The 19,669-nt window shown below is 36.1% G+C and overlaps 1 protein-coding gene across 1 annotated transcript in view; it reads left to right on the top strand.

Moving 5' to 3' along the window:
* Nucleotides 1-19,669, top strand: part of LOC136809313 (E3 ubiquitin-protein ligase Bre1-like) — a 32,277-nt gene that overhangs the window by 4,004 nt on the left and 8,604 nt on the right. Inside the window, exons 2-11 of the mRNA XM_067065831.1 lie at nucleotides 13,286-13,398; nucleotides 13,793-13,960; nucleotides 14,255-14,318; nucleotides 15,166-15,347; nucleotides 16,333-16,376; nucleotides 16,657-16,804; nucleotides 17,419-17,667; nucleotides 18,129-18,254; nucleotides 18,655-18,747; nucleotides 19,248-19,328. Of these exons, the coding sequence (XP_066921932.1) occupies nucleotides 13,291-13,398; nucleotides 13,793-13,960; nucleotides 14,255-14,318; nucleotides 15,166-15,347; nucleotides 16,333-16,376; nucleotides 16,657-16,804; nucleotides 17,419-17,667; nucleotides 18,129-18,254; nucleotides 18,655-18,747; nucleotides 19,248-19,328 (1,263 nt within the window). The 5' untranslated portion in view covers nucleotides 13,286-13,290. The remainder of the gene's footprint in view (nucleotides 1-13,285; nucleotides 13,399-13,792; nucleotides 13,961-14,254; nucleotides 14,319-15,165; nucleotides 15,348-16,332; nucleotides 16,377-16,656; nucleotides 16,805-17,418; nucleotides 17,668-18,128; nucleotides 18,255-18,654; nucleotides 18,748-19,247; nucleotides 19,329-19,669) is intronic.

Raw genomic sequence — 19,669 nt, 5'->3', positions numbered from 1 at the left:
CCAGACTCCACATTGCATTGAAGCCATCCAAGACCAAAACTAGCCGTATTTATTGTATATATCCAGACGATGTCAATCGAACGGAATCGAACGAAAATTCCAATCGAATCAATCGAACGCAATCGAACGCAATCGAATGATTGCGATTCGATTGCCGAACGCAATCGAATATCAATCGAACGTAAAATTCTGGGTAAAATTCGATTGATTCGATTAATATTCGATTACGTTCGATTGATATTCGATTACGTTCGACTGCGTTCGACTGTTGGTCGATTAAATTAGATTCCAATTTACCTCAATTCCTTTCAATTTCAAGCGCCTCTTATTAAGTAGGTTAAGTATCGATACGATAGATAAATCACTCAGGTAACTTAATGCATGTCCCAAAAATGCATTAATATTTCCGCCCCAGTTCCAGTCCCTAAACCATAACAAATTATACATTTTTGGAAGCGTATTTGGATGTAGAATACCGTATTCGGTGTAACTTAAATTCTTTCTCAGCAGAATTTGAGTTTTTTTAAGAAAACGTGATTATGACGTCATTATTATTTATGACGTCATAATTTTAAAAAGTTGAATATCTCAAGAACTGATACTTTAAGCTTTATGAAATTTTGACCAATGATATAACTCATCAAGAGGAAGAGAACTCTTTTTAAAAAATTTGAAAATTTGCTGATGTCAGCATTTTATCGCAAAAATTCGAATTCTTGCAATTTCTGCTGACGTCATTAGTTTTCGGAAATACTTTCAAAACTTTTTGAAACATCTCAATGTACTTTATCACTCGTCCAAATTTCATAAAGTTTTGATTTATATTTCTCGAGATATTCAACTTTTTGTATTTATGACGTCATCAATCATGACGTCATAATCAGGTTTTCTTAAGATATCTCTAATTATACTGAGAAAGAATTTAAGTTACACCGAGTACCGTAAACGGCCATAACTTGCAACACGGACTTAACTTGCAACAGCTTTGTTTATTTACGTTTTCTCCACGTTGATTGCTTCGTTTTCTTTCATTTTTTCAGGGAATGTTCGAAATGGTAAACTACACGTTAATCAAGCAAAACAAGCCCGATTGAATAATTTGTTGCGAAGATGAAGATGAAAAAGTGAAAAATTAGGTCACTCCAAGAAACCCCCACGCTTGGGCGATTGACGTTCTCTTACGATGCGATTTCTAGAAAGTTCGAAAGAAGAAAGACGAGGCCTTGCTGGGTCGAAATCCGCAGCTCGTACAGTTTTTCGTTCTTCCGTATTCTTCGATTGAAGTTGCTAGATTACATTTCACAACGAAGAGACTTTCGATGCATAAATTGGATAATTACCAATGCTTACATGTTAAATCAATCAACCATTGTAACTGAAGGATCTCAGCTGAAGTTCTGCTTCTTAATGTCCCATACGAAAACTAATCATGTTAATAACAAGACTGGTGTCATAAAAGTGCCTCAAAAGAAATCAATAAAATCATTCGTCGTTAAACTGTAATCATCAAATTTATGATCAGGGGGTCAAGGATTGTTCAAGTGCGTTTCTTTTATAAGAAAAATTTAATTGAAATAAGTTTCTACAATTCGTTGGATTTACGGAAAAGAATGAACAAAAAGACAGGACGGATAAAAAAAAGCAACCCTCGGAATGAGGAGTAATATCAGAGCCAATTTTGTAAGAGTATAAGAAATGCAAGAAGGATAAGCTTCGGAAAAGAAAAACACGCCCTGTACACGCTAATTTTGAATTTTTCTTAAGAACTTTTTTAATCAAAAGTGATTATTTTTCCTTCAAATCTGTTCCGAATTTAGTTAAGATTCAGGGGTGTAAAAGAAAGTATAGGTAAACACTGTATAGGGACGTTTTCGTCGATCGATATAGATTGTGAGACAGGGGTGTGTGCAAAGTCAACGTCAAATGAGCGTTATGAGTATTCTTGATGAAGATGAGATGAGTATTCTGATGAATATTCCGGATCTCGTCATGGAACCAGAGAAGGAGTAGCGTATTAGACAATCATTTCTCAGTCTAAGAGGTGTCACTCTTTGCGAACGCAGACCTCCGGGCAGACAGTGACGGGATACATGGTAAAAAGTAAATATCCGTTTTCTTCTCGAATTTTTACAAATCTCCTATATATATAAATACGGTAAATCATGTCATGCCGAAACACCTGTCTCAAAGCCCCGGTGGAATTTTTTCCCACAACGGGCCAATAATTTCTATCAAAATCTCTATGGGGATAGGAATTCTATTGTTCCAAGCTTTAAAATACACAATGAAGATGGGTTTGAAGATGGGTTTGGAGTGCAATTTTTTACATTGGATGGATTTCGAATGGGGATGAAATCAACGGGGACGAACTTTTTTGTATCTATTCAACGATTCAATGCAAAAATTAGATTCTGTAATTATATAATACATAAGATCGAACACACTCTCTCTCCTCTCTCACCCCGCAAGTAAAGTTCAATAGCAAAACGATGAATGAATTTGGCATACTATGACGAGGATCGGGGATTCCAACGGTAGAAGACGAAAGATTTAAAACAAATAATATATTAAACCGTTATTTAAACGTATAAGCTTTCCCGAGCCTATAATCTTCCTCGAATGTCTTCATTTTGTGTTTTATCACCACCACGAAAAAAATGTGTCAAACTTAAAATTTGAAAGAGCAAGGTGGTTGTTTTTTTGTGGAAACACGCAAATAGTGATGCCCAATAATATTCGCTAAAGATTCTTCCCGAGAAAACTTTTACGTTTTTAGTGTTCTATATCCCTATGAAAGTATATATTATATATGATTGAATCTCTCCAGTTAAAAACATCTAGTACTATATTTCGATAAAACTTTCCATTTTGTTAAGGGAAGACTTCTTGCCTTACAAATTTGGCGAATTCGGCAACATTTTTCACTCAAAAATTTTCATGGAATCTATACGCTATTTCCAAATTTTGAGTCCCATAAGATGGTAAATCACAATAAGGTACGGATGATGGTCCTTGATTTGTTACCGTAACCTGCCGTCGTAATCCCAATTTTTAATTCAATATTTTATTTCGTTTTCATCTCAGCATACTTTAATGGGATAAATTTTCGCGGGGATTAATTTTCGCGGATTTCGCGGATTTGGGTGTCATCCGCGAAAATAAGTCCCATTGGAAATTTAGAAAAGGCCCATCCGCGAAAATTAGTTTCCGCGAAAAAATTGAATTTTTTTTGCAATCCGCGAAATTTCTATTTTTATCAACTTTTGATAGTTTTAATACATATCTCCTCGCCCTATTCCAAAACACCCTCTTATTACTTGAAAAATAAATTCTTAATTTTCATGGAAAAATTTTATTTCAATGTTTTGACCCTTTTCAAAAATTTTAATTTGTACCCCAATCCGCGAAATTAAATCCCCGCGAAAAATCAGAAAATCCCTCATCCGCGAAAATTAATCCCCGCGAAATCTTAAAATCTCGCGGATGAGCTCAACCGCGAAATTTAATCCCCGCGAAAATTTATCCCATTAAAGTACTTTAATTGGATTAATTTTCGTAAGCTGTAATTTTGCGAGGCAAAAGGTTCGTTTTTTGAATTTATATTCACTAATCGGCGATTGCAAAACAAAAGCTTTGCGAGTATTGAATTTCGCAACTCAGTTTTCTCTCGCAATTTAGCAAGATTTTATTTTCGTGAATGAAAGGCAAACATTTGCAAAAAAGCGAAAATATAAATTCGCGAAAATTAATCCAATTAAAGTAGACTTTATTTTGCTTTAATTGAGATGGGGGTGTAGAAGAATCATTCAACTCGTCGAAGGTACGAAATCCCAGATCTTCGTTACACTGAGCTTCTCCGCTTAGTAATGCCCCCCGTCTTTCTATCGATGTTTTTGCAAATGTTCCCTTATCGTCATAAAAAAAGCCAAACCAATTATGAATTTGCATGTGTGAGAAGTAATCGTAATTCACAAATTGATCCGTCTTTTGTCTACAACAACGCACTCTCCATCGTTGTGCCATTTTTTAATTATGCTATTAAAATTTGTTGAAATCAAATTTTTTTTATGTGATAGAGTTGGCGCGTGTTCAGTATGTTGTTGTTATGAAATTAGCACCGTTGCAAGTTGTGGACTTTGAAGAAAATTTTTTGGTCATCTTTGGATTAACGACGTTTTCGATTGAAGTTTCTGTTTGGATCAATGTATGGTAATCTAAAAAGGAATAAGATAGAAGCTTATTTTGTGAAAGTTTCGTTGCTATAACTTTTCTAGGTTAAAAGATATAGCATCGTTTAGTCAAAAAACGCTGTTTTTCGTTGCAAGTTATGGCCGTTTACGGTACGGTATTCTACATCCAAATACGCTTCCAAAAATGTATAGTTTGTTATGGTTTAGGGACTGGAATTGGGGCGGAAAAATTAATGCAATTCTGGGACATGCATTAAGTTACCCGAGCAACGCAAGGAACGGGCTTTGACACACAACCTGCAGTAAACATGTGGGCCTGCATGATCTGCATTTTCTAGAATCCAGGCTAAAATGATTCATATCATCTCGTTTAACTCTTCAAATGTTGAACGAGAATCAGCGTTAATCAACAGAATCAATTAGTCGAACCAGTCGAATGCATAAGCCAACCGAACGTAGTCGAATCAATCGAATCAATCGAACCAATCGAATCCAGGCACTAATCGAACACAATCGAATCAATCGAGAAAATCGCGGTAATATTCGATTGGCATTCGATTGCGTTCGGTAATCGAATTTCAATCATTCGATTGCGTTCGATTGCGTTCAATTGATTCGGCGTTCGATTCGTTCGATTGACATCGTCTGGATATATAGAGTCCCCTGCCCAGTTGGCGACCGGTCTAGTTGGCGACCGAACGTCTTTGAACCCAGAAAAGTCATGCAAAAACAAACCTCTTGAGAATTTCTTTTGGTAGTAATCTGCCTTGACCTATTTCCCGTACTGTGTAAAAAAAGTTCTAGAAAAGAACGAGTAGAATCCGAAAGATCCAACTTTGCACGGAAGCACATGAAAAACCCGGATTTTTCGAAAAAAATAAAAAATGGCTACCTTTGGACAAAAAAGCTTCGTAAGAAAAAAACGCTTCAACTCCCACTCCAAAAAATACTTGTCCAAAACGTTGAATATGTTAGAAAGCATTTCTGTAAAAATCAGCTCGATACAGTTTCCTTCGTTTGAAATATTGATGAAAAAGTTGATGCAATCAGCTTCGAAATTTGACGTCCAGTCTGCGACCGACCAAACTCAAAAAATGAAAAAGAAACTCTACTGCGATCAAAACATTCCAGACGCGAAGAGAAAAAAACAGAAAAAATTCCGCGTTTTTATCAAATGAAGGACTCTCCATAGACCGCCACTTTCAAACAAAACAAAAAACAAACTTTAAAAAAAATGCGACTTGAAGAAAAATTCTGAAAAAACATGCCGAAGGGAAATGTAAGTAAGCTATTTTAAAACAAAAGAACGAGTGTAAATAAATGTAATACGGGAAAGCTTATGAGTTTTTTTATCATCCTGATCAATTAATACGACCTTACCTGTAAGTAGAGCACTGATTTTTTCCTTCTTGCGATCGGTCGCAGACTGGTGCGTCGGTCGGGAACTGGGCACTAGTACCGCTCGCTTCGAAAGTTTTTTATTCTAAGAAGATCGCCTCAAATAAAAAATCAAAACAAACACGAAGAGCATGTTAAAAGTTGTCTAACCGTTGGTTGAAAAGGATTTTCAAAAAAGTAAAAAGTAAGTGAAAAATTTGAATAAAAAAAATTTCGGTCGCCAACTGGGCAGGGTACTCTAAGGGTTGCGAAGCGATCCAGACTCCACCAGTCCACCTCAATTCGCAAGTTGCTAGCAAAATAAGAGACACTCTAACTAGCTGTATTGTATAAGGGTTGCAAAGCGATCCAGACTCCACCTCAATTCGCAATTGCGAATGGTGCCAAGTTGCTAGGGCGGATCTCTAAAAATTGTTTGGTTCCCGTCATCCGACCGACCCTGATTTTTACTCTGAAGTTAGAGTCGGAGAGTCGGAGACCCCTTTTGCCACTTCTGGATTCCTAATTGTCAACCTCTGCGCGCTCAGTGTTTACAAGTTTTCAAATCGAAAAAGCGAGCACGGCGCGCCAGCGGAAAGTGAACCAAAAACCAGTTTATCCATCATGAATTCCCAATTTTTTAACCCGATTTCATTATTCGGACCTTTGTGGAAGCAGACCACGCTCGCGAAGCATCACTTTCTAGTGTGGAATTGTTGCAAAGGCCACGCCGAAGGCGTAAAGACGATATTGAATGGCTACGGCGTAGGCGAAAATTTGTTAACGATGGAAAAATGAGAGCGCCGCAGGCGCGATTTTTTCAGCAGGGGGGTTTAGGGGGGCGCTGTTAGCCCCCGAAAACCCTGGGATGTTAAGCATTTTCACGCCTGAAAGTTGGTTTAGAATCGACTATTTTTCCTGGTTTGATGATTGAAAAAGCTTGAAAGATATCTCATATTTGATAAATACTGTTCGGAAGAAAGCTAAGCGAACGGTAAACCGCGATCTCACACGGGCGGACAGGTGGTTTTTGAGGCGGGCGGTGTTATTCTTCCGCTTCGTCATCCGCGTTCGACTTTTTGCTTGAAGCTGAAAGAGAAAAAATCCCGCGTATACTGCCAATGAAAATGCGCTACTGTTCGGCAAAATAAACATTGTGCATTAGACTTACGATTTATAATCAGATGAATTTCGGGTGAACAACGGATTACTGAGAAGAATGAATCGAATATTGCAGTTTGCTAAACTTATCGAAAATGGCGAGGAGTGCTCCTGTGTTCTATCGTCGTGTGTTGTCCTGAAAATAAAAATTTGAAAAGGTTAGACTTACGCCAATATCTTACTTTGTAGCTGCTCCTTACGCCAATACGCCAAAAGGAATTAGAGCCTCACGCCGAATATATTCGGAGTATCGTGCACCATTTCCATACTGGACGACAATGCAGGTACCTTCAATGAACAAAGATGATATGTATGTACAAAAAGATATTTTCGACCGACCGACCGACCTACTTTTTAAAGTCGAAATGACGGGAACCAAACAATTTTTAAAGATCCGCCTAGCAAAATATGAGACACTCTAAAAATCCCTCTAATAAAGCCGCTATAGAGACAGGGTCGTAAGAATCTTAATGCCAAACACACCACATAATCCACGGCGGCGCAACACCCGCCGCCCGCGCATCGCTCTTTTTTTCCTTCTAGTTCTAGTTATTCTAGTGTAAATGGTGCCTTAATAAAATCAAACGATATTTGTCGAATGATCGAATATTTTTATTCAAATCACGAATCGTCTGTCGAAATCATCAAACCATAAATTTAAAACATAAACTAAAATGTACAAAGATGGTTTGTTGGTTCTTGGGCAGTTTTGATTTAATTCTTGACAAATTCGACAAATTTGATTACCTCCATACTTCTTTATCATAGAATATCCACTTGATTTTGCAAGGTAAGTTTCGTTCACTAAAAGAGCACTCCTTCCGCCCGCGCGACTTGCAAAAACCACTCATTGATTGACAGACGGTGACAGAAAGGATCTTCATCATCCCTCGACTTTTAACAGCAAGTATCGTATATCAAATAACCTTATTTGATATATGATACTTGCTGTTATAAGTCGAGAGATGATGAACATCCTTTCTGTCACCGTTCAAACTAATTTTTTCTTTCATTTAACAGCAAAATAAACATTTAAAACCGAAGAACCACTGCTTAGATTGCATAGATGTGTGCCGCCCGCGCGGCAATCTGATCAACTTCAGATTCTAAGTCCGTGTTTCGGCTTCCGGTAATTTTTTTGCTGTTCACTGCTAGGGTACACCATTTTAAACGGCATTTTTCGCAGTCCTAACTACCAAACCGAGAAAGTTTTTGTGGCTTTAAGCCAAACCATTCAAGGTCATTTTGATAAAATCATCGGTTTGAAGATGTGATTTATATAGCAAATTTTATAGCAAATTTTCGCTTGGGATAGAAGTTAAAGGTACGTGCACAATATAGCAAAACTGCTTCGCTCATAAATTCGCTTCGCAAAAATCCCTTTAAAGCCGCTAAAGAGACAGGGTTGTAAGCCTTAATGCCCGGGGGTACTAGGGTTTGCGAGGTGGTTGCGAGCTGACAGGGCCGGGGGGTGCCGCCCGACTTTCAAACTTTGGACCCTTACTGGGACTAAAAAGGAGAAAACAAAGGAAAATTTTGGGAATTTTACGATCCTTAGTGGGACAAATTTGACCAATTTTGACCAAATTTCAATCTTTCAGGGGGTACAAAGTTGAAATTTTCCTATTTTTCCGACCCTTAGTGGGACTGAAATTTGATTTTCTGATTTTTCTGACTCTTAGCGGGACTTTTGAACTCCAAAGCAAAAAAGGTATCCTTAAGGGCGGCACATACCTTACCCTCCATTTGCCTTAATAGACCTTTTTTTAAAGAGGCAGCCATGTTGAATAATTATATGTACTCCAGCATAAAAATAATGATACAGCCATGCATAATTTTTAAAATATGCATGATACAGTAATTATGCATGGCTGTATCATTGTTTTTATGCTGGAGTACATAATTATTCAACATGGCTGCCTCTTTAAAAAAAGGTCTATACCCCCCCCCCCCGGCCCTTAATGCCCCAAGCACACCACCACATAGTCCACGGCGGCACAACACCTTCCGCTGCGCGCCCGCATCGCTCTTTTTTTTCCTTCTAGTTATTCTAGTGTAAATGGTGCCTTAATAAAATCGAATGATATTTGTCAACGAACAATCGAACATTTTTATCCGAATCGTCTGTCGAAATCATCAAAACATAAAAATAAAACAAAAATAAAAATGTACAAAGATGCCTTGTGGGTTCTTGGGCAGTTTTGATTTATTTCTTGACAAATTCGACAAATTTGATTACCTCCGTACTTCTTTATCATAGAATATCCACTTGGTTTTACAAAGTAAGTTTTGTTCACTAAAAGAGCACTCCTCCCGCCCGCGTGACTTGCAAAAACCTCTCATTGATTGACCTTATTTGATACTTGATACTTGCTGTTAAAAGTCAAGGAATGATGAAGATCCTTTCTGTCACCGTTCAAACTAATTCTTTTCCATTTAACAGCAAAATAAACATTTAAAACCGAAGAACCACTGCTTAGATTGGTTAGATGCGTGCCGCCCGCGCGGCAAATTGATCAACTTCAGATTCTAAGTCCGTGTTTCGGTTTCCGGTATTATTTTGGCTGTTCACTGCTAGGGTACACCATTTTAAAACGGCATTTTTCGCACTCCTTGCTACCAAACCGAGAAAATTTTTGTGGCTTCAAGCCAAACCATTCAAGGTCATTTTGAGAAAATCATCAGTTTGAAGATGTGATTTATATAGCAAATTTTGTGCTTGGGGTAGAAGTTAAAGACATACGTGCACACAATATAGCAAAACTGCTTCGCTCATAAATTCGCTTTGCAAAAAACGTTGATTGGACGTTCAGGGATGGTTGTTGATTATGGTTGTGGAGGTTTAGTCATGGCAAAGAAACTTTCACCAGAAATATCAATTTTAGAATTAAGTTCATTCCATGCCAAATGTTACTTTTTGCAATATTTATCTTTTTGATCGCTTTGTGTTGTTCGACTGTTTTGAAAACCAAAACAAACAATTTGTGGTTCAAAAAAGGCAAAAAAGAGTGGAATTTTCAACGTATTTTGCGAAAGTACATGGATTTTCACCGGAATTTCTGACCACCACTGGAAAAAAAAATTATTTCCAAGGCTAGAAAAAATTAAAAAATGCACGTCGTCCTATGGGGGTAGCAAAAATTTTCTGGACTGGCCCATTTTTCTGCAGCCTTATACATTATGCATTTATTATTATGGTGTAATGCTTTTTCATAAGCGAAAGACATACTCAGGTATCGGTGATTAAAAAAAAACTGCACGTAAATTTTTTGACGTAACTTTTTTTATTTTCAATGTATAGGTACAAAATTTTCAACACTTCTTTGCTACTAAATTTATAACATGTGTGTAAAATTTCAGCATTAAACCGCAAGTATTTCTTTAGATATAGAAAAGAAAAGTACTGTTTTTACAAGTGAACAAAGATGTTTTATTCTGACGTCAAAAATGAATCATTCATCTTTTTTAATAGGCCTTTGCAGTATGTGACCAAGCACCATCTTGCAAAAGAATTTAATTGCCTGCCAAGCTACTCATATTACTATTAGGTAGCATCTTGTCGAGAAGCTTCTTTTATTAGTACTCCGAGTTAATCTTGACACCCTTCTCAACAAAGAAAACCGATGTCTATTGAAGTTTTGGGACACCTTGGCTAACAGATCAATTCTTCAAGCTCCTCTGCAATATCTTCAGTTTTGGCCATACCCCGTACTTCTAGGAATGCGCTCAATATCACCAGTTTTATCAATTTTGTTGATCAAACACCTCAATCCACCTTTTTTCCAGCCTTTGTTAGGGAATTCACTCAACAGTCTCTTTATGCCATAGTTCTTGTCTTGTCGGTAGTGTTTGATGACAATTTTGTCTTCTTTACTAAACGGCATTTTGAAAAATGAACAACTCTTGGTTACTAGTCCCTGTTTTGAACAGTTCCACACTGCCATGTTTTCTTTCTTTAAATAGCAATGTAGCCAATTCTTTACAATTTATTTTTGGCAAGCTTTTTCAAAGTTTAGGAGATGAGTAAAAGACGATACAGAGAATTGCCATCCCATGTTTTGTCATGATAGTCCCAAGTTAGAGCAGTTGGCGGTACACAAGAAAAAGCTGGAAAAGTTCATTTAAATCCTTTACTCAACATCTGTTTTAGTCCAGAGGTTCACTTTCGTTCCACATCTTCTTCTAATTTTTGCATATCAAATAAGTTTGAAAATGATTGTCAACAACAACAAAGTGCTCTACCAGAAGGAGCCTTATAACAAAACAAAAATTCAAAATTTTATTTTTTGTAGTTTCTTGCGTACAATCATCAGCTACATACAAGTTAGATCTTTTTGTCTGTAGCTGGCGATTGTACGCAAGAAACTTTAAAGTACTACAAAAAATGAAGTTTTGAATTTTTGTTTTGTTAATTTTTGCATAAGGGCTATCATCTACACAATATATTGACAAACAATATTTGACAATATCGTTTTCGGACCGTAATGTACGATGTAAATAACAGGTGCTCTATTATGAAAAGGAATTTTCCTTCTGTAAACAACCCCCCTATATTGTTGGAAAATTGTAAATCGAGCTGACAATATATTGCAGACACCTGACAATATATTGTGTAGTGTATGTAGCCCTATAGACATGTGTCTGCCATTTTTGTTTAATTTTCTTTATGCTCACTCAAACTTTTTCTAAATTAATATTTCCGATCTTCCAAACAAAACGTGGGATTTAGGTCATGTGATTACATAGTTCCGATCTTCTAATCAAAAGGCAGGATTACATGACTACCGATGTCTTCAACATCATTGAATTTTTTAATTGCAGTGTGCTAGAAATTCAAAGATGGTGGCGAAATGGTGTGTAGGGAAGGTTTTACAGGCAATTTCAGATGATGGAACTGGGAAATTTTAAAAGAAAACAAAGTAATGAACTTTTATTAAAATAATGAACTTTTTTAACCGGCAGCTTGAAGGCATACAGGCGGTCGACATTAAACCGGTTCATTAACTTCCCTCACCTAATTAATCCTGTAATTCTGTGAAAAAGTTTAGAAATTATCTCCATTATTTTTTTAATATGAACTATGCGAGCTGTAGGAAAAATAAAGATGGATGATTCATCAATCAGTGAATCTCTAAAGAGGATTGTCAGAGTTAGATCGGAGATGTTGACATTAGACCAACTGCAGTATCTTTTCCAGCAGTATACAATAAGTTGATATGTTATGATTTGAAACATTGGTTGGAAAATAGCTAGCAAAAAAAACTTCATTGCAAACTTTAATGCAAAGGGACTTTTGAACCTGTGTAGCCAAATAGGGGGTTTAACGTTAAAGCTGGGAAAAAAGAAGCAAGGCGGCTTGAAATGATGATTTCAAGCAAGTGGGTTGAACAAAATGTCTGTTTAGGGTTGCTTTAGCTTATTTCTGGGTCAAATAAGAATCTATTTGGGTTAGACATTTTCGATGTTCAGCCATTTATTTCAAGCCCTGAGATGAAAGGGGTTAGATTAGGGTTGAGCTGAATGAGATGAGATCCATTTTTAGGCTGTCTCTTGATCCTTTGACCACTATGTAATACTTGAAAAACTAGAATTGTTGAACTAGGTTCTGCTAATTTGTTTAGCTTTATTAAAAGACCGGTTCAATTATTGGTCTGACACAATTAACCTAAGGGTTCTCTTGTCTTTTATTGATCAGAGCACTATATATTGTGGAAATTAGACAGAACACGCTGAAAAAGCTGAAATTGCCATTGTATGGCTTGTGTTAGACACTAAGTTACTGTCACTTTCTTCTTCAAGCACTGAAACACCACAGTAAATGGGCTTATCATATTACACTGTCACACCTAAATGAGACATTAGCATGTCATTAGGGTGGAGTAAAACCGCCATTTTTTTGGTGAAACTAGAAAATGTGTTTTTTAAACCTATATGTGAGGCATTCTGTGCTATTTTCAATGAAGTCCAAATTGATTGATTTGCATTACAATTAAAGAATATATATATTACAATTGCTAATTAGGTTTTTAATTTTTTTTAGCTGTACTAAGAAAAGAGCCCAAGTAATTTAGTTTGCAGTCAGAGGCGACCTGAAGACCCCTTTTTCGATAGCTATCTACTCGAAGGGTAGGGGTGGGTGCCACTCTTTCTCCCTAGATTGATCCATTTACCCTTGATCCTTCTCTTAATTACTGAGCATCTAGTTGAGACGCATCAAGTTCACTGTGTGTTCTACCACTGCCCTACGTTTGCTAAATTTAACAAAGATGAAGCTAGACTTGTCTCAAACAATAAAGAATTATGAATTGATTATTTTTGTTAATGAGTGAACAAATATATTGAAAATTGATTTGCTTTGTCCAATCAATATCCACCAAGTTTGAATCAAGTTTGAATATTTTGAAATACCCAATTTTTTTGTTGAATATCTGCTTATTATTACAACTATTTTAACAATAAATGTCTGAAATTTTCAGAGTTGGAAGTCTTTAATAAGGTCTCAAAACAAACACATTTTAAATCATTGTCATTCAAAAATTCTTTATATTTCATTATAGAAAAAATGAGTTCAAAGAGAGGTGCCAGCGGGGATGGATCAGAGCCGCCATCAAAGAAGAAAGCTTTTTTGCTGTCACAAACAGCTGTAAATCTTGGACCCATATCGACTGAGGTGATTTTGAATTTTTCTCAAAATATAGCCATAATGTTATATTATTGTGTTATTATAGAAATTATTTTCGCGGAAATATGATGCTAAAGTTCCTGTGACTATTTTTAGTGACTTAATCTTCTTTTCTTATCGGTAAGAAGTATTGTAGTTTCTTCTTCATGGGTATTTTTGGAGAAATTAGCTACACATTGTATAACATATACATATCTGTTTCATTTTCAATGTTAAAATAAGTCAACTTTGAACTGAACAAAGAATCTCTGCTCATTCGAGGCCATTGCTATTCACATTCTTGACTACAAATTTGGTAGCGTTAAACTTTGGTATTTTGAGATCATAATGAATGATAATATAATGGTTTAAGATGTTTATTTCAATCTCATTTCTGCTGTAGGAAGAACTTGACTTGAAAGTTGTCAAAATTCAAAATGCCAAATTGTACTCAAAATTGGAAGAGAAGAACGCACAAGAAGAAGAGTCCAAAGTGCGATTCGCCAAATTGGAACGCCTTCGTAACAATGATCAGAATATTATCTCTTCAATGAATGTTGCTTGGAACCAGGTACAGGATTTTTTCCTCAGTTTGACATATTTTACTTTTCAAACTTTTTGTTCTAATATTGTTGAATTTTCCCCATATTGTTTTTGTATATTTTCAACTGCAATTAACGAACGGACGAAATTTTTGTTTCTTGAGTTATTAATTTCCATTTGATTTTATGTGTTTAAGCTGGTTTAAGTAGCTATACATTACCACAGAACCCATTTTCCGAGACCATCCTATTCCATTTGTTACGAATTACCAATGTTGCAAATTAAAATAATAACTATGTCTCTCTTTTCTCTTTTCCATTAGCTTGATCAAGATGTGAACAACTTGCTCAAAAGGTTTGGTGATGTCTCTGAAGATGAAGCACTAGGTATGGTGTTGTTTACTTTTACAATGATTTTTGGCATTTCTATATGGTTTTATTCTTTGGAAATGTTTGCAGAAACCACATTATAGTGTTTTGGTCTTTAATAACATTCCTTGAAAGTGTGCAGTGGGCCAAAACACTTTAATTTGACCCCCTACATACAACACTGCTCAATATCTTGTCAATATTTCTGAGATGAAAAACACAATGATAGTGGTAATAAAGAACTAATAAAAGGTCGTGTCTTGATAATTTCATGGGGATTTCGTTTGAAAACCAAAGTACAAAGTAAAAAATTTCCCTTCTAATCGCTTAATAATTTTACATTAGAACCTTGTTTCATACCCGTCTTTCTGACAACTTGATATCGTTCTTAAAGGGATAATCAGATGGTTCGAGATATTTAGATTGCAGAAACCTTCTGTGGTCCTTAGTAAAACCTCAGAGTATTTTTGTGTAACAATTTTCCAAAATCGAGATATCAAAATTTGAAATTTTTGAAAATGGGTTCTTACGTTGAAATTCTATTGTTTTCATCCTAAAAGTCAAAAACTTGTAACTTGAATATCTCGACTTTGGAAAATAGTAAGGCAAAATTATTTCGAGATTTTGCTCAGGACAATAGAAGGATCCCACATGCCAAATATTACAAACCATCTGAGTATCCCTTTAAGACCATGTTCAAACGTACCGGTTTCTGAAATAAAGCCATTCTATTGGTTAGAAATGACGTAAAAATTGAATTTAACCAATAGAATGAATGGATTCATTTCGTTTCTTCACCGTAGACACCGTAACCCGAAGCGTGTGAATGTAGTCTTAAACTTAAATAATGCTTTCTTTTGTTTAGCTATGAGTGAAACAACGGTAGCATTCCTGGAGAAACTATCCAATCGAACGACCAAAGGAACATCAGAAGAAATCCAAAAGAGAGTCACACACTCTAGTTCTATAATCGAACGTTTGGTCGTTAGAATAGAGAAAAATATGAAGAGAAATAAAGAACTTATTGAAACGCTGAAGAATGACAAGGTACTTTATCGGGGAAAAAATGTCGGAGTTTTATTTCGTGGGGGAAAAATTTCGTCACTGTCACGCGTTTATTAGTTACCTGAGAGTACAGTGGAACCTCTAATTAGCGGACACCATCGGGGAAAGGGGTTAGTGTCCGCTAATTAGAAGTGTCCGCCTTTTAGAAACTTTTGATCTCGGAGCTCCAATTTTGAAATTAGGCCATCCCAGGGTGTTAGAAATACAAAATTGGGGTCTAAAGTACTTATCTGCAGACACTAGGCCAAAGAAGAACAAGAGAAAGGTTATTAAAACAGAGCTCGAGTGACTGGCAAGAGGTTAAATCGAGGTAGTGGGTACGGACTTAAGTACCAGTGATTTATGATTCCTTTGGTCTACCTAAGTTTGTTGAATGGGTCAAGGGGAACTGGAAATTTGTAGAAATAATTTGAATAATAAGACTAATAAGTGCTTGAAATAAAAATATCTAAAATTTTTTTTTTCGATTTTGGACGTCTGTGCCCCGTTTGATATTCAATGTCCGCTAATTGGAGAGCTAAAATAGGGGTTTTGGCCATTTCGTGCGAAAAAAATTTGTCCGCTAATCAGAGGGTCCGCTAATTCAGTGTCCGCCTTTTAGAAACTTTTTTATGAGGTTTTGACTAGGAAACGGCCGGGGAAATGAAATTGTCTGCTAATCAGAGGTGTCCGCCTTTTAGAGCGTCCGTTAATTAGAGGTTTTACTGTACTATCCTTTTGAACGCTGATTTACAGAGAGAACTTTTGGGTTTCATTAGAATATTGAAGATCTTTCATGTGAGATGTAGAGTCCTTTTCGTGTATATATTTTGCGTTGAAATGAATTGAAAAACAGCAATAAGGCTTTTGATGCGGGGTTCTTTCACAATATTCAGAAATTGGTGCCCTGGTGTTGGATTTTCATAATCAAAGAAGATTTCAATATTTTGATTTTTGGAATATTTTAATTCTTGGAATTTTCTTCTAGAAGGAGGAAAAGAAATCTCTGGGCGAGAAAAAAGTTGAAGGAGAGTAAGTACTTTATATTTTGTATAAAATAATATCTTTCCATTTAAAATTACTTTTAGTTTATTCAACGACTTAATGTTTGTTTTTTCCAATTTTACCAAACTATCATTTACTCATTAAATTAAAGGTGCAACACTGCAAATTTGATTCTAAACAAGTCCTCAAAACAAGAAGAAAAGAAGACACTGTGACGTGCGGCAAAGAATTTGAAAATTTCCTTAGATGTCGGTTTTGTATAGACAATCTTCCCAAGAAAAATGTTTTAAACATAATTCTTTTTCAGTCAAAATGATTTTGAGGACGAGAGGAACGACATTTCATCAACTGAGTTGGAATTGAGACAAGAATTGTCGTTGACCAAGAGTGAAAATTTGAAATTGCACGATTCGATGACATCCCTACAGGACAAGTACCGGACCATGTCAACTGAGGTAAAATTCATTCATTCATTCATTCATTCAATACTTTATTCATTCATTCATTCATTCATTCAATAATTTATTCATTCATTCATTCAAAAATTTATTCATTCATTCATTCAATAATTTATTCATTCATTCATTCAATAATTTATTCATTCATTCATTCAATAATTTATTCATTCATTCATTCAATAATTTATTCATTCATCCGTTCATTCAAAGAAGTTCTGGTCAGTCCTCGTGTTATTCTAGAGATCTGGCTCTCGGTAATCTCCCCTAAAGATAGTGTCGGAACAAAATATTTTCAACTTTTCAATGCTAAGTTGGTAGAATGCTTAAAAGCTTGGTACCCACTGAAGAAGATAAGTTAGCCGCGAAACACTTGTTCACAAAAAATGAATCCAGATATCTGGAATTAAATATAGAATAGAACCAAAAAAATTGATAAGCGACGGAGACTGATGGAGAATTACAATGTCTTCATTTTTTATTCCTCAATTATTTTCACCATATTGCAAATCGTCTAGATTCATTTCGCGATTCACTTATTTTTTAAGTGGACACCCAGCTTTTTCAAAAACTTTTCCCCCCGAACAAAATTTCTCTTTTTTTAATCTTTCAAGTATTCCGAAATGAAAGATAGACTAGCGACCATGCAAAAAGAGAACGCTGAACTCAAAGCCAAACAAGAAGATATGGAGTATGACTTGCAACGGGCTACCAAACAATTCGAAAAACTAATCAAGAAATTGAACGAGACTCACGAACAGGGTTCCAAGTCTAGTGGAGGCAGTAGCGCGGTGAGCGGTTCTTCGCAACAAGCAGTAAGCAGTGGTGGTGGTGGTGGACACGTGAAGCTGGTCAAAGATACTGTAAGCCTTTTTCTTTGCATAGATATTTAGTAGAGATGTTTAACACGCACGGGGAACACAAATTTGCTCAAGTTATTGAAATTTCGAGTTGTGAAGTACGGTTTATAAGGTTGGGCTTAAAAAATTGTTGGTTTGCCGTCACCCAAACCCTAGATTTTGGAGGTGGGTCGGTCGGAAAATTTTTTTATCTTGGTCATCCATGGAATTTTTGTCTGCATTTTGTAATTTTTGAAGAAGGAAAAATTCGATTTGTCGAAATAGCAATAAAAGTCGAAAAGTTTAAAGAAGAATCGGTCGGCTGACGGTAAACCAACATCAAGTCCAGCCTAAGGCATTGTTAACCTGGAGGAAGGATAGAAAACTCCGAGTTGAGGAGATATTCGAATTAAAGGGACTCCATTGTATCTTTTTTGATGTCATACTTTTTTCACCCCTTTTTTCAATTTTTTTTTTATTTTAAGCCTGAAGATATTAAAGCAGAGATGGATGCTAAAGACGAGTTAGCCAACAACCGTCTTGAAGAATTGAAGAAGTTACAAGAACTCTATCAAAACCTTCATGTTGAGCACGACAAGTTGAAGCAACAGGTGTGTAAAAACTAATGAGAAGATTTTTAAGTTTAAAGTTATTTGAAAAATTTCCATTCAAGTCTTAACTTGAGAGTTCTAAATGTTTCCAATTACTAGGTAAGAATTTTTTTAATCAAAAAACTCTCAGCTGCCAAATTAACCCCAGGGGGGTTGCATGGAAAATTCAAATTTTAATAGACGGGAGGGATGTAATTGCAAGTTGGGGTTGGAAATTATTTCTCTAAATAACCCTAAAATAAGGTAATTATAGACTAGAATAATAAGCCTGTTTGGAGCAAAATATAAGGGACTCTTCTTTTGACTGCTGATAATATTTTTAAAGATCAACGAACGGAAGGCCCGTTTATTAGGCACCTAAAAGTAAAAATAAAAATGTGTTCGTTTGTTTCCACTACAGCTGATGCAACTTCCAGACGAAGTTATCATCAATCACACGAAATACAAAATGTTGCAAACGCAATTCAATTTGTGTTACAATGACGCACAAGAGGTATGAACCATTATTTTTTAAAGCCCGAAGAGCTAGGGAGGAATATTCAACCTTTCTCAAGGCAAGAAAAATCGAAGCCTTGAGATTTGTCCTGCTTTTGGAAATGACAGATTGAATTTAGGAATTTCTTTGTTTCCACGCGTCATATTTTTTTTCAAAATCTGGCGATATATATTTTACTGGCAATTTTGCGTTTGTGTGAAATCCACGCGGGGTGCACGTTTTAGATTGGGAATAGTAAGTTGTTTCATTTTCCACCCAAGAGTTTCATCTCAATGGTATGAACAGAAGAACCTTCTTTCCGCTGGTTTAAAATGAAGAAAGATTCGAATCCTAAAAGCTCCAATCAGCAATATATTTAGTACCAATACATTAATATGCACTGAGATGCTATTTTCCTAAATTTTGGACATTGCTAGCTCCTTCTAAATTTCTGATCGCTGATCACTAAAATTCATGCTTTATCTCATCATTATTTCCCTCTTCTCTAAATCTTACAGATACGGCGACATTGCGAAGAAGCACGCAAGATAGTGGTCAACAACAGAAGCCAACACATACAACAACAAGAACATTACGAGGTATAAACTCTATTCCTTTTCCATCCTTAAGTAAGTAAGTATGTCTGCAACCGCAGTCGGAGGTGACACGAAGGCTCCTCTTTCGATAGCTATTGACCCGAAGCCTCCTCATTCGATAGCAATTACCCGAAGGCTCCTCTTTTGATAACTATTAACCCGAAGGTAGGGGAGGGCGCCACTCTTTTTCCCTGGATTTCTCCACTTACCCTTGACCCTCTTTTTAATTTCTGAGCATCAAGCAGAGAGGCATCAAGTACCATTTTGAGAATCTTTGGTATGACCCGGCTGGGGTTCAAACTCACAACCTCCTCACGAACTGTAGCTGGATGCTCTACCACTGC

Source organism: Clytia hemisphaerica, unplaced genomic scaffold, assembly GCF_902728285.1.
Source record: "Clytia hemisphaerica strain Z4C2 unplaced genomic scaffold, Clytia hemisphaerica genome assembly, whole genome shotgun sequence".
Classification (NCBI taxonomy): Eukaryota; Metazoa; Cnidaria; class Hydrozoa; order Leptothecata; family Clytiidae; genus Clytia; species Clytia hemisphaerica.
This window is presented reverse-complemented; position numbering and strand designations above follow the sequence as displayed.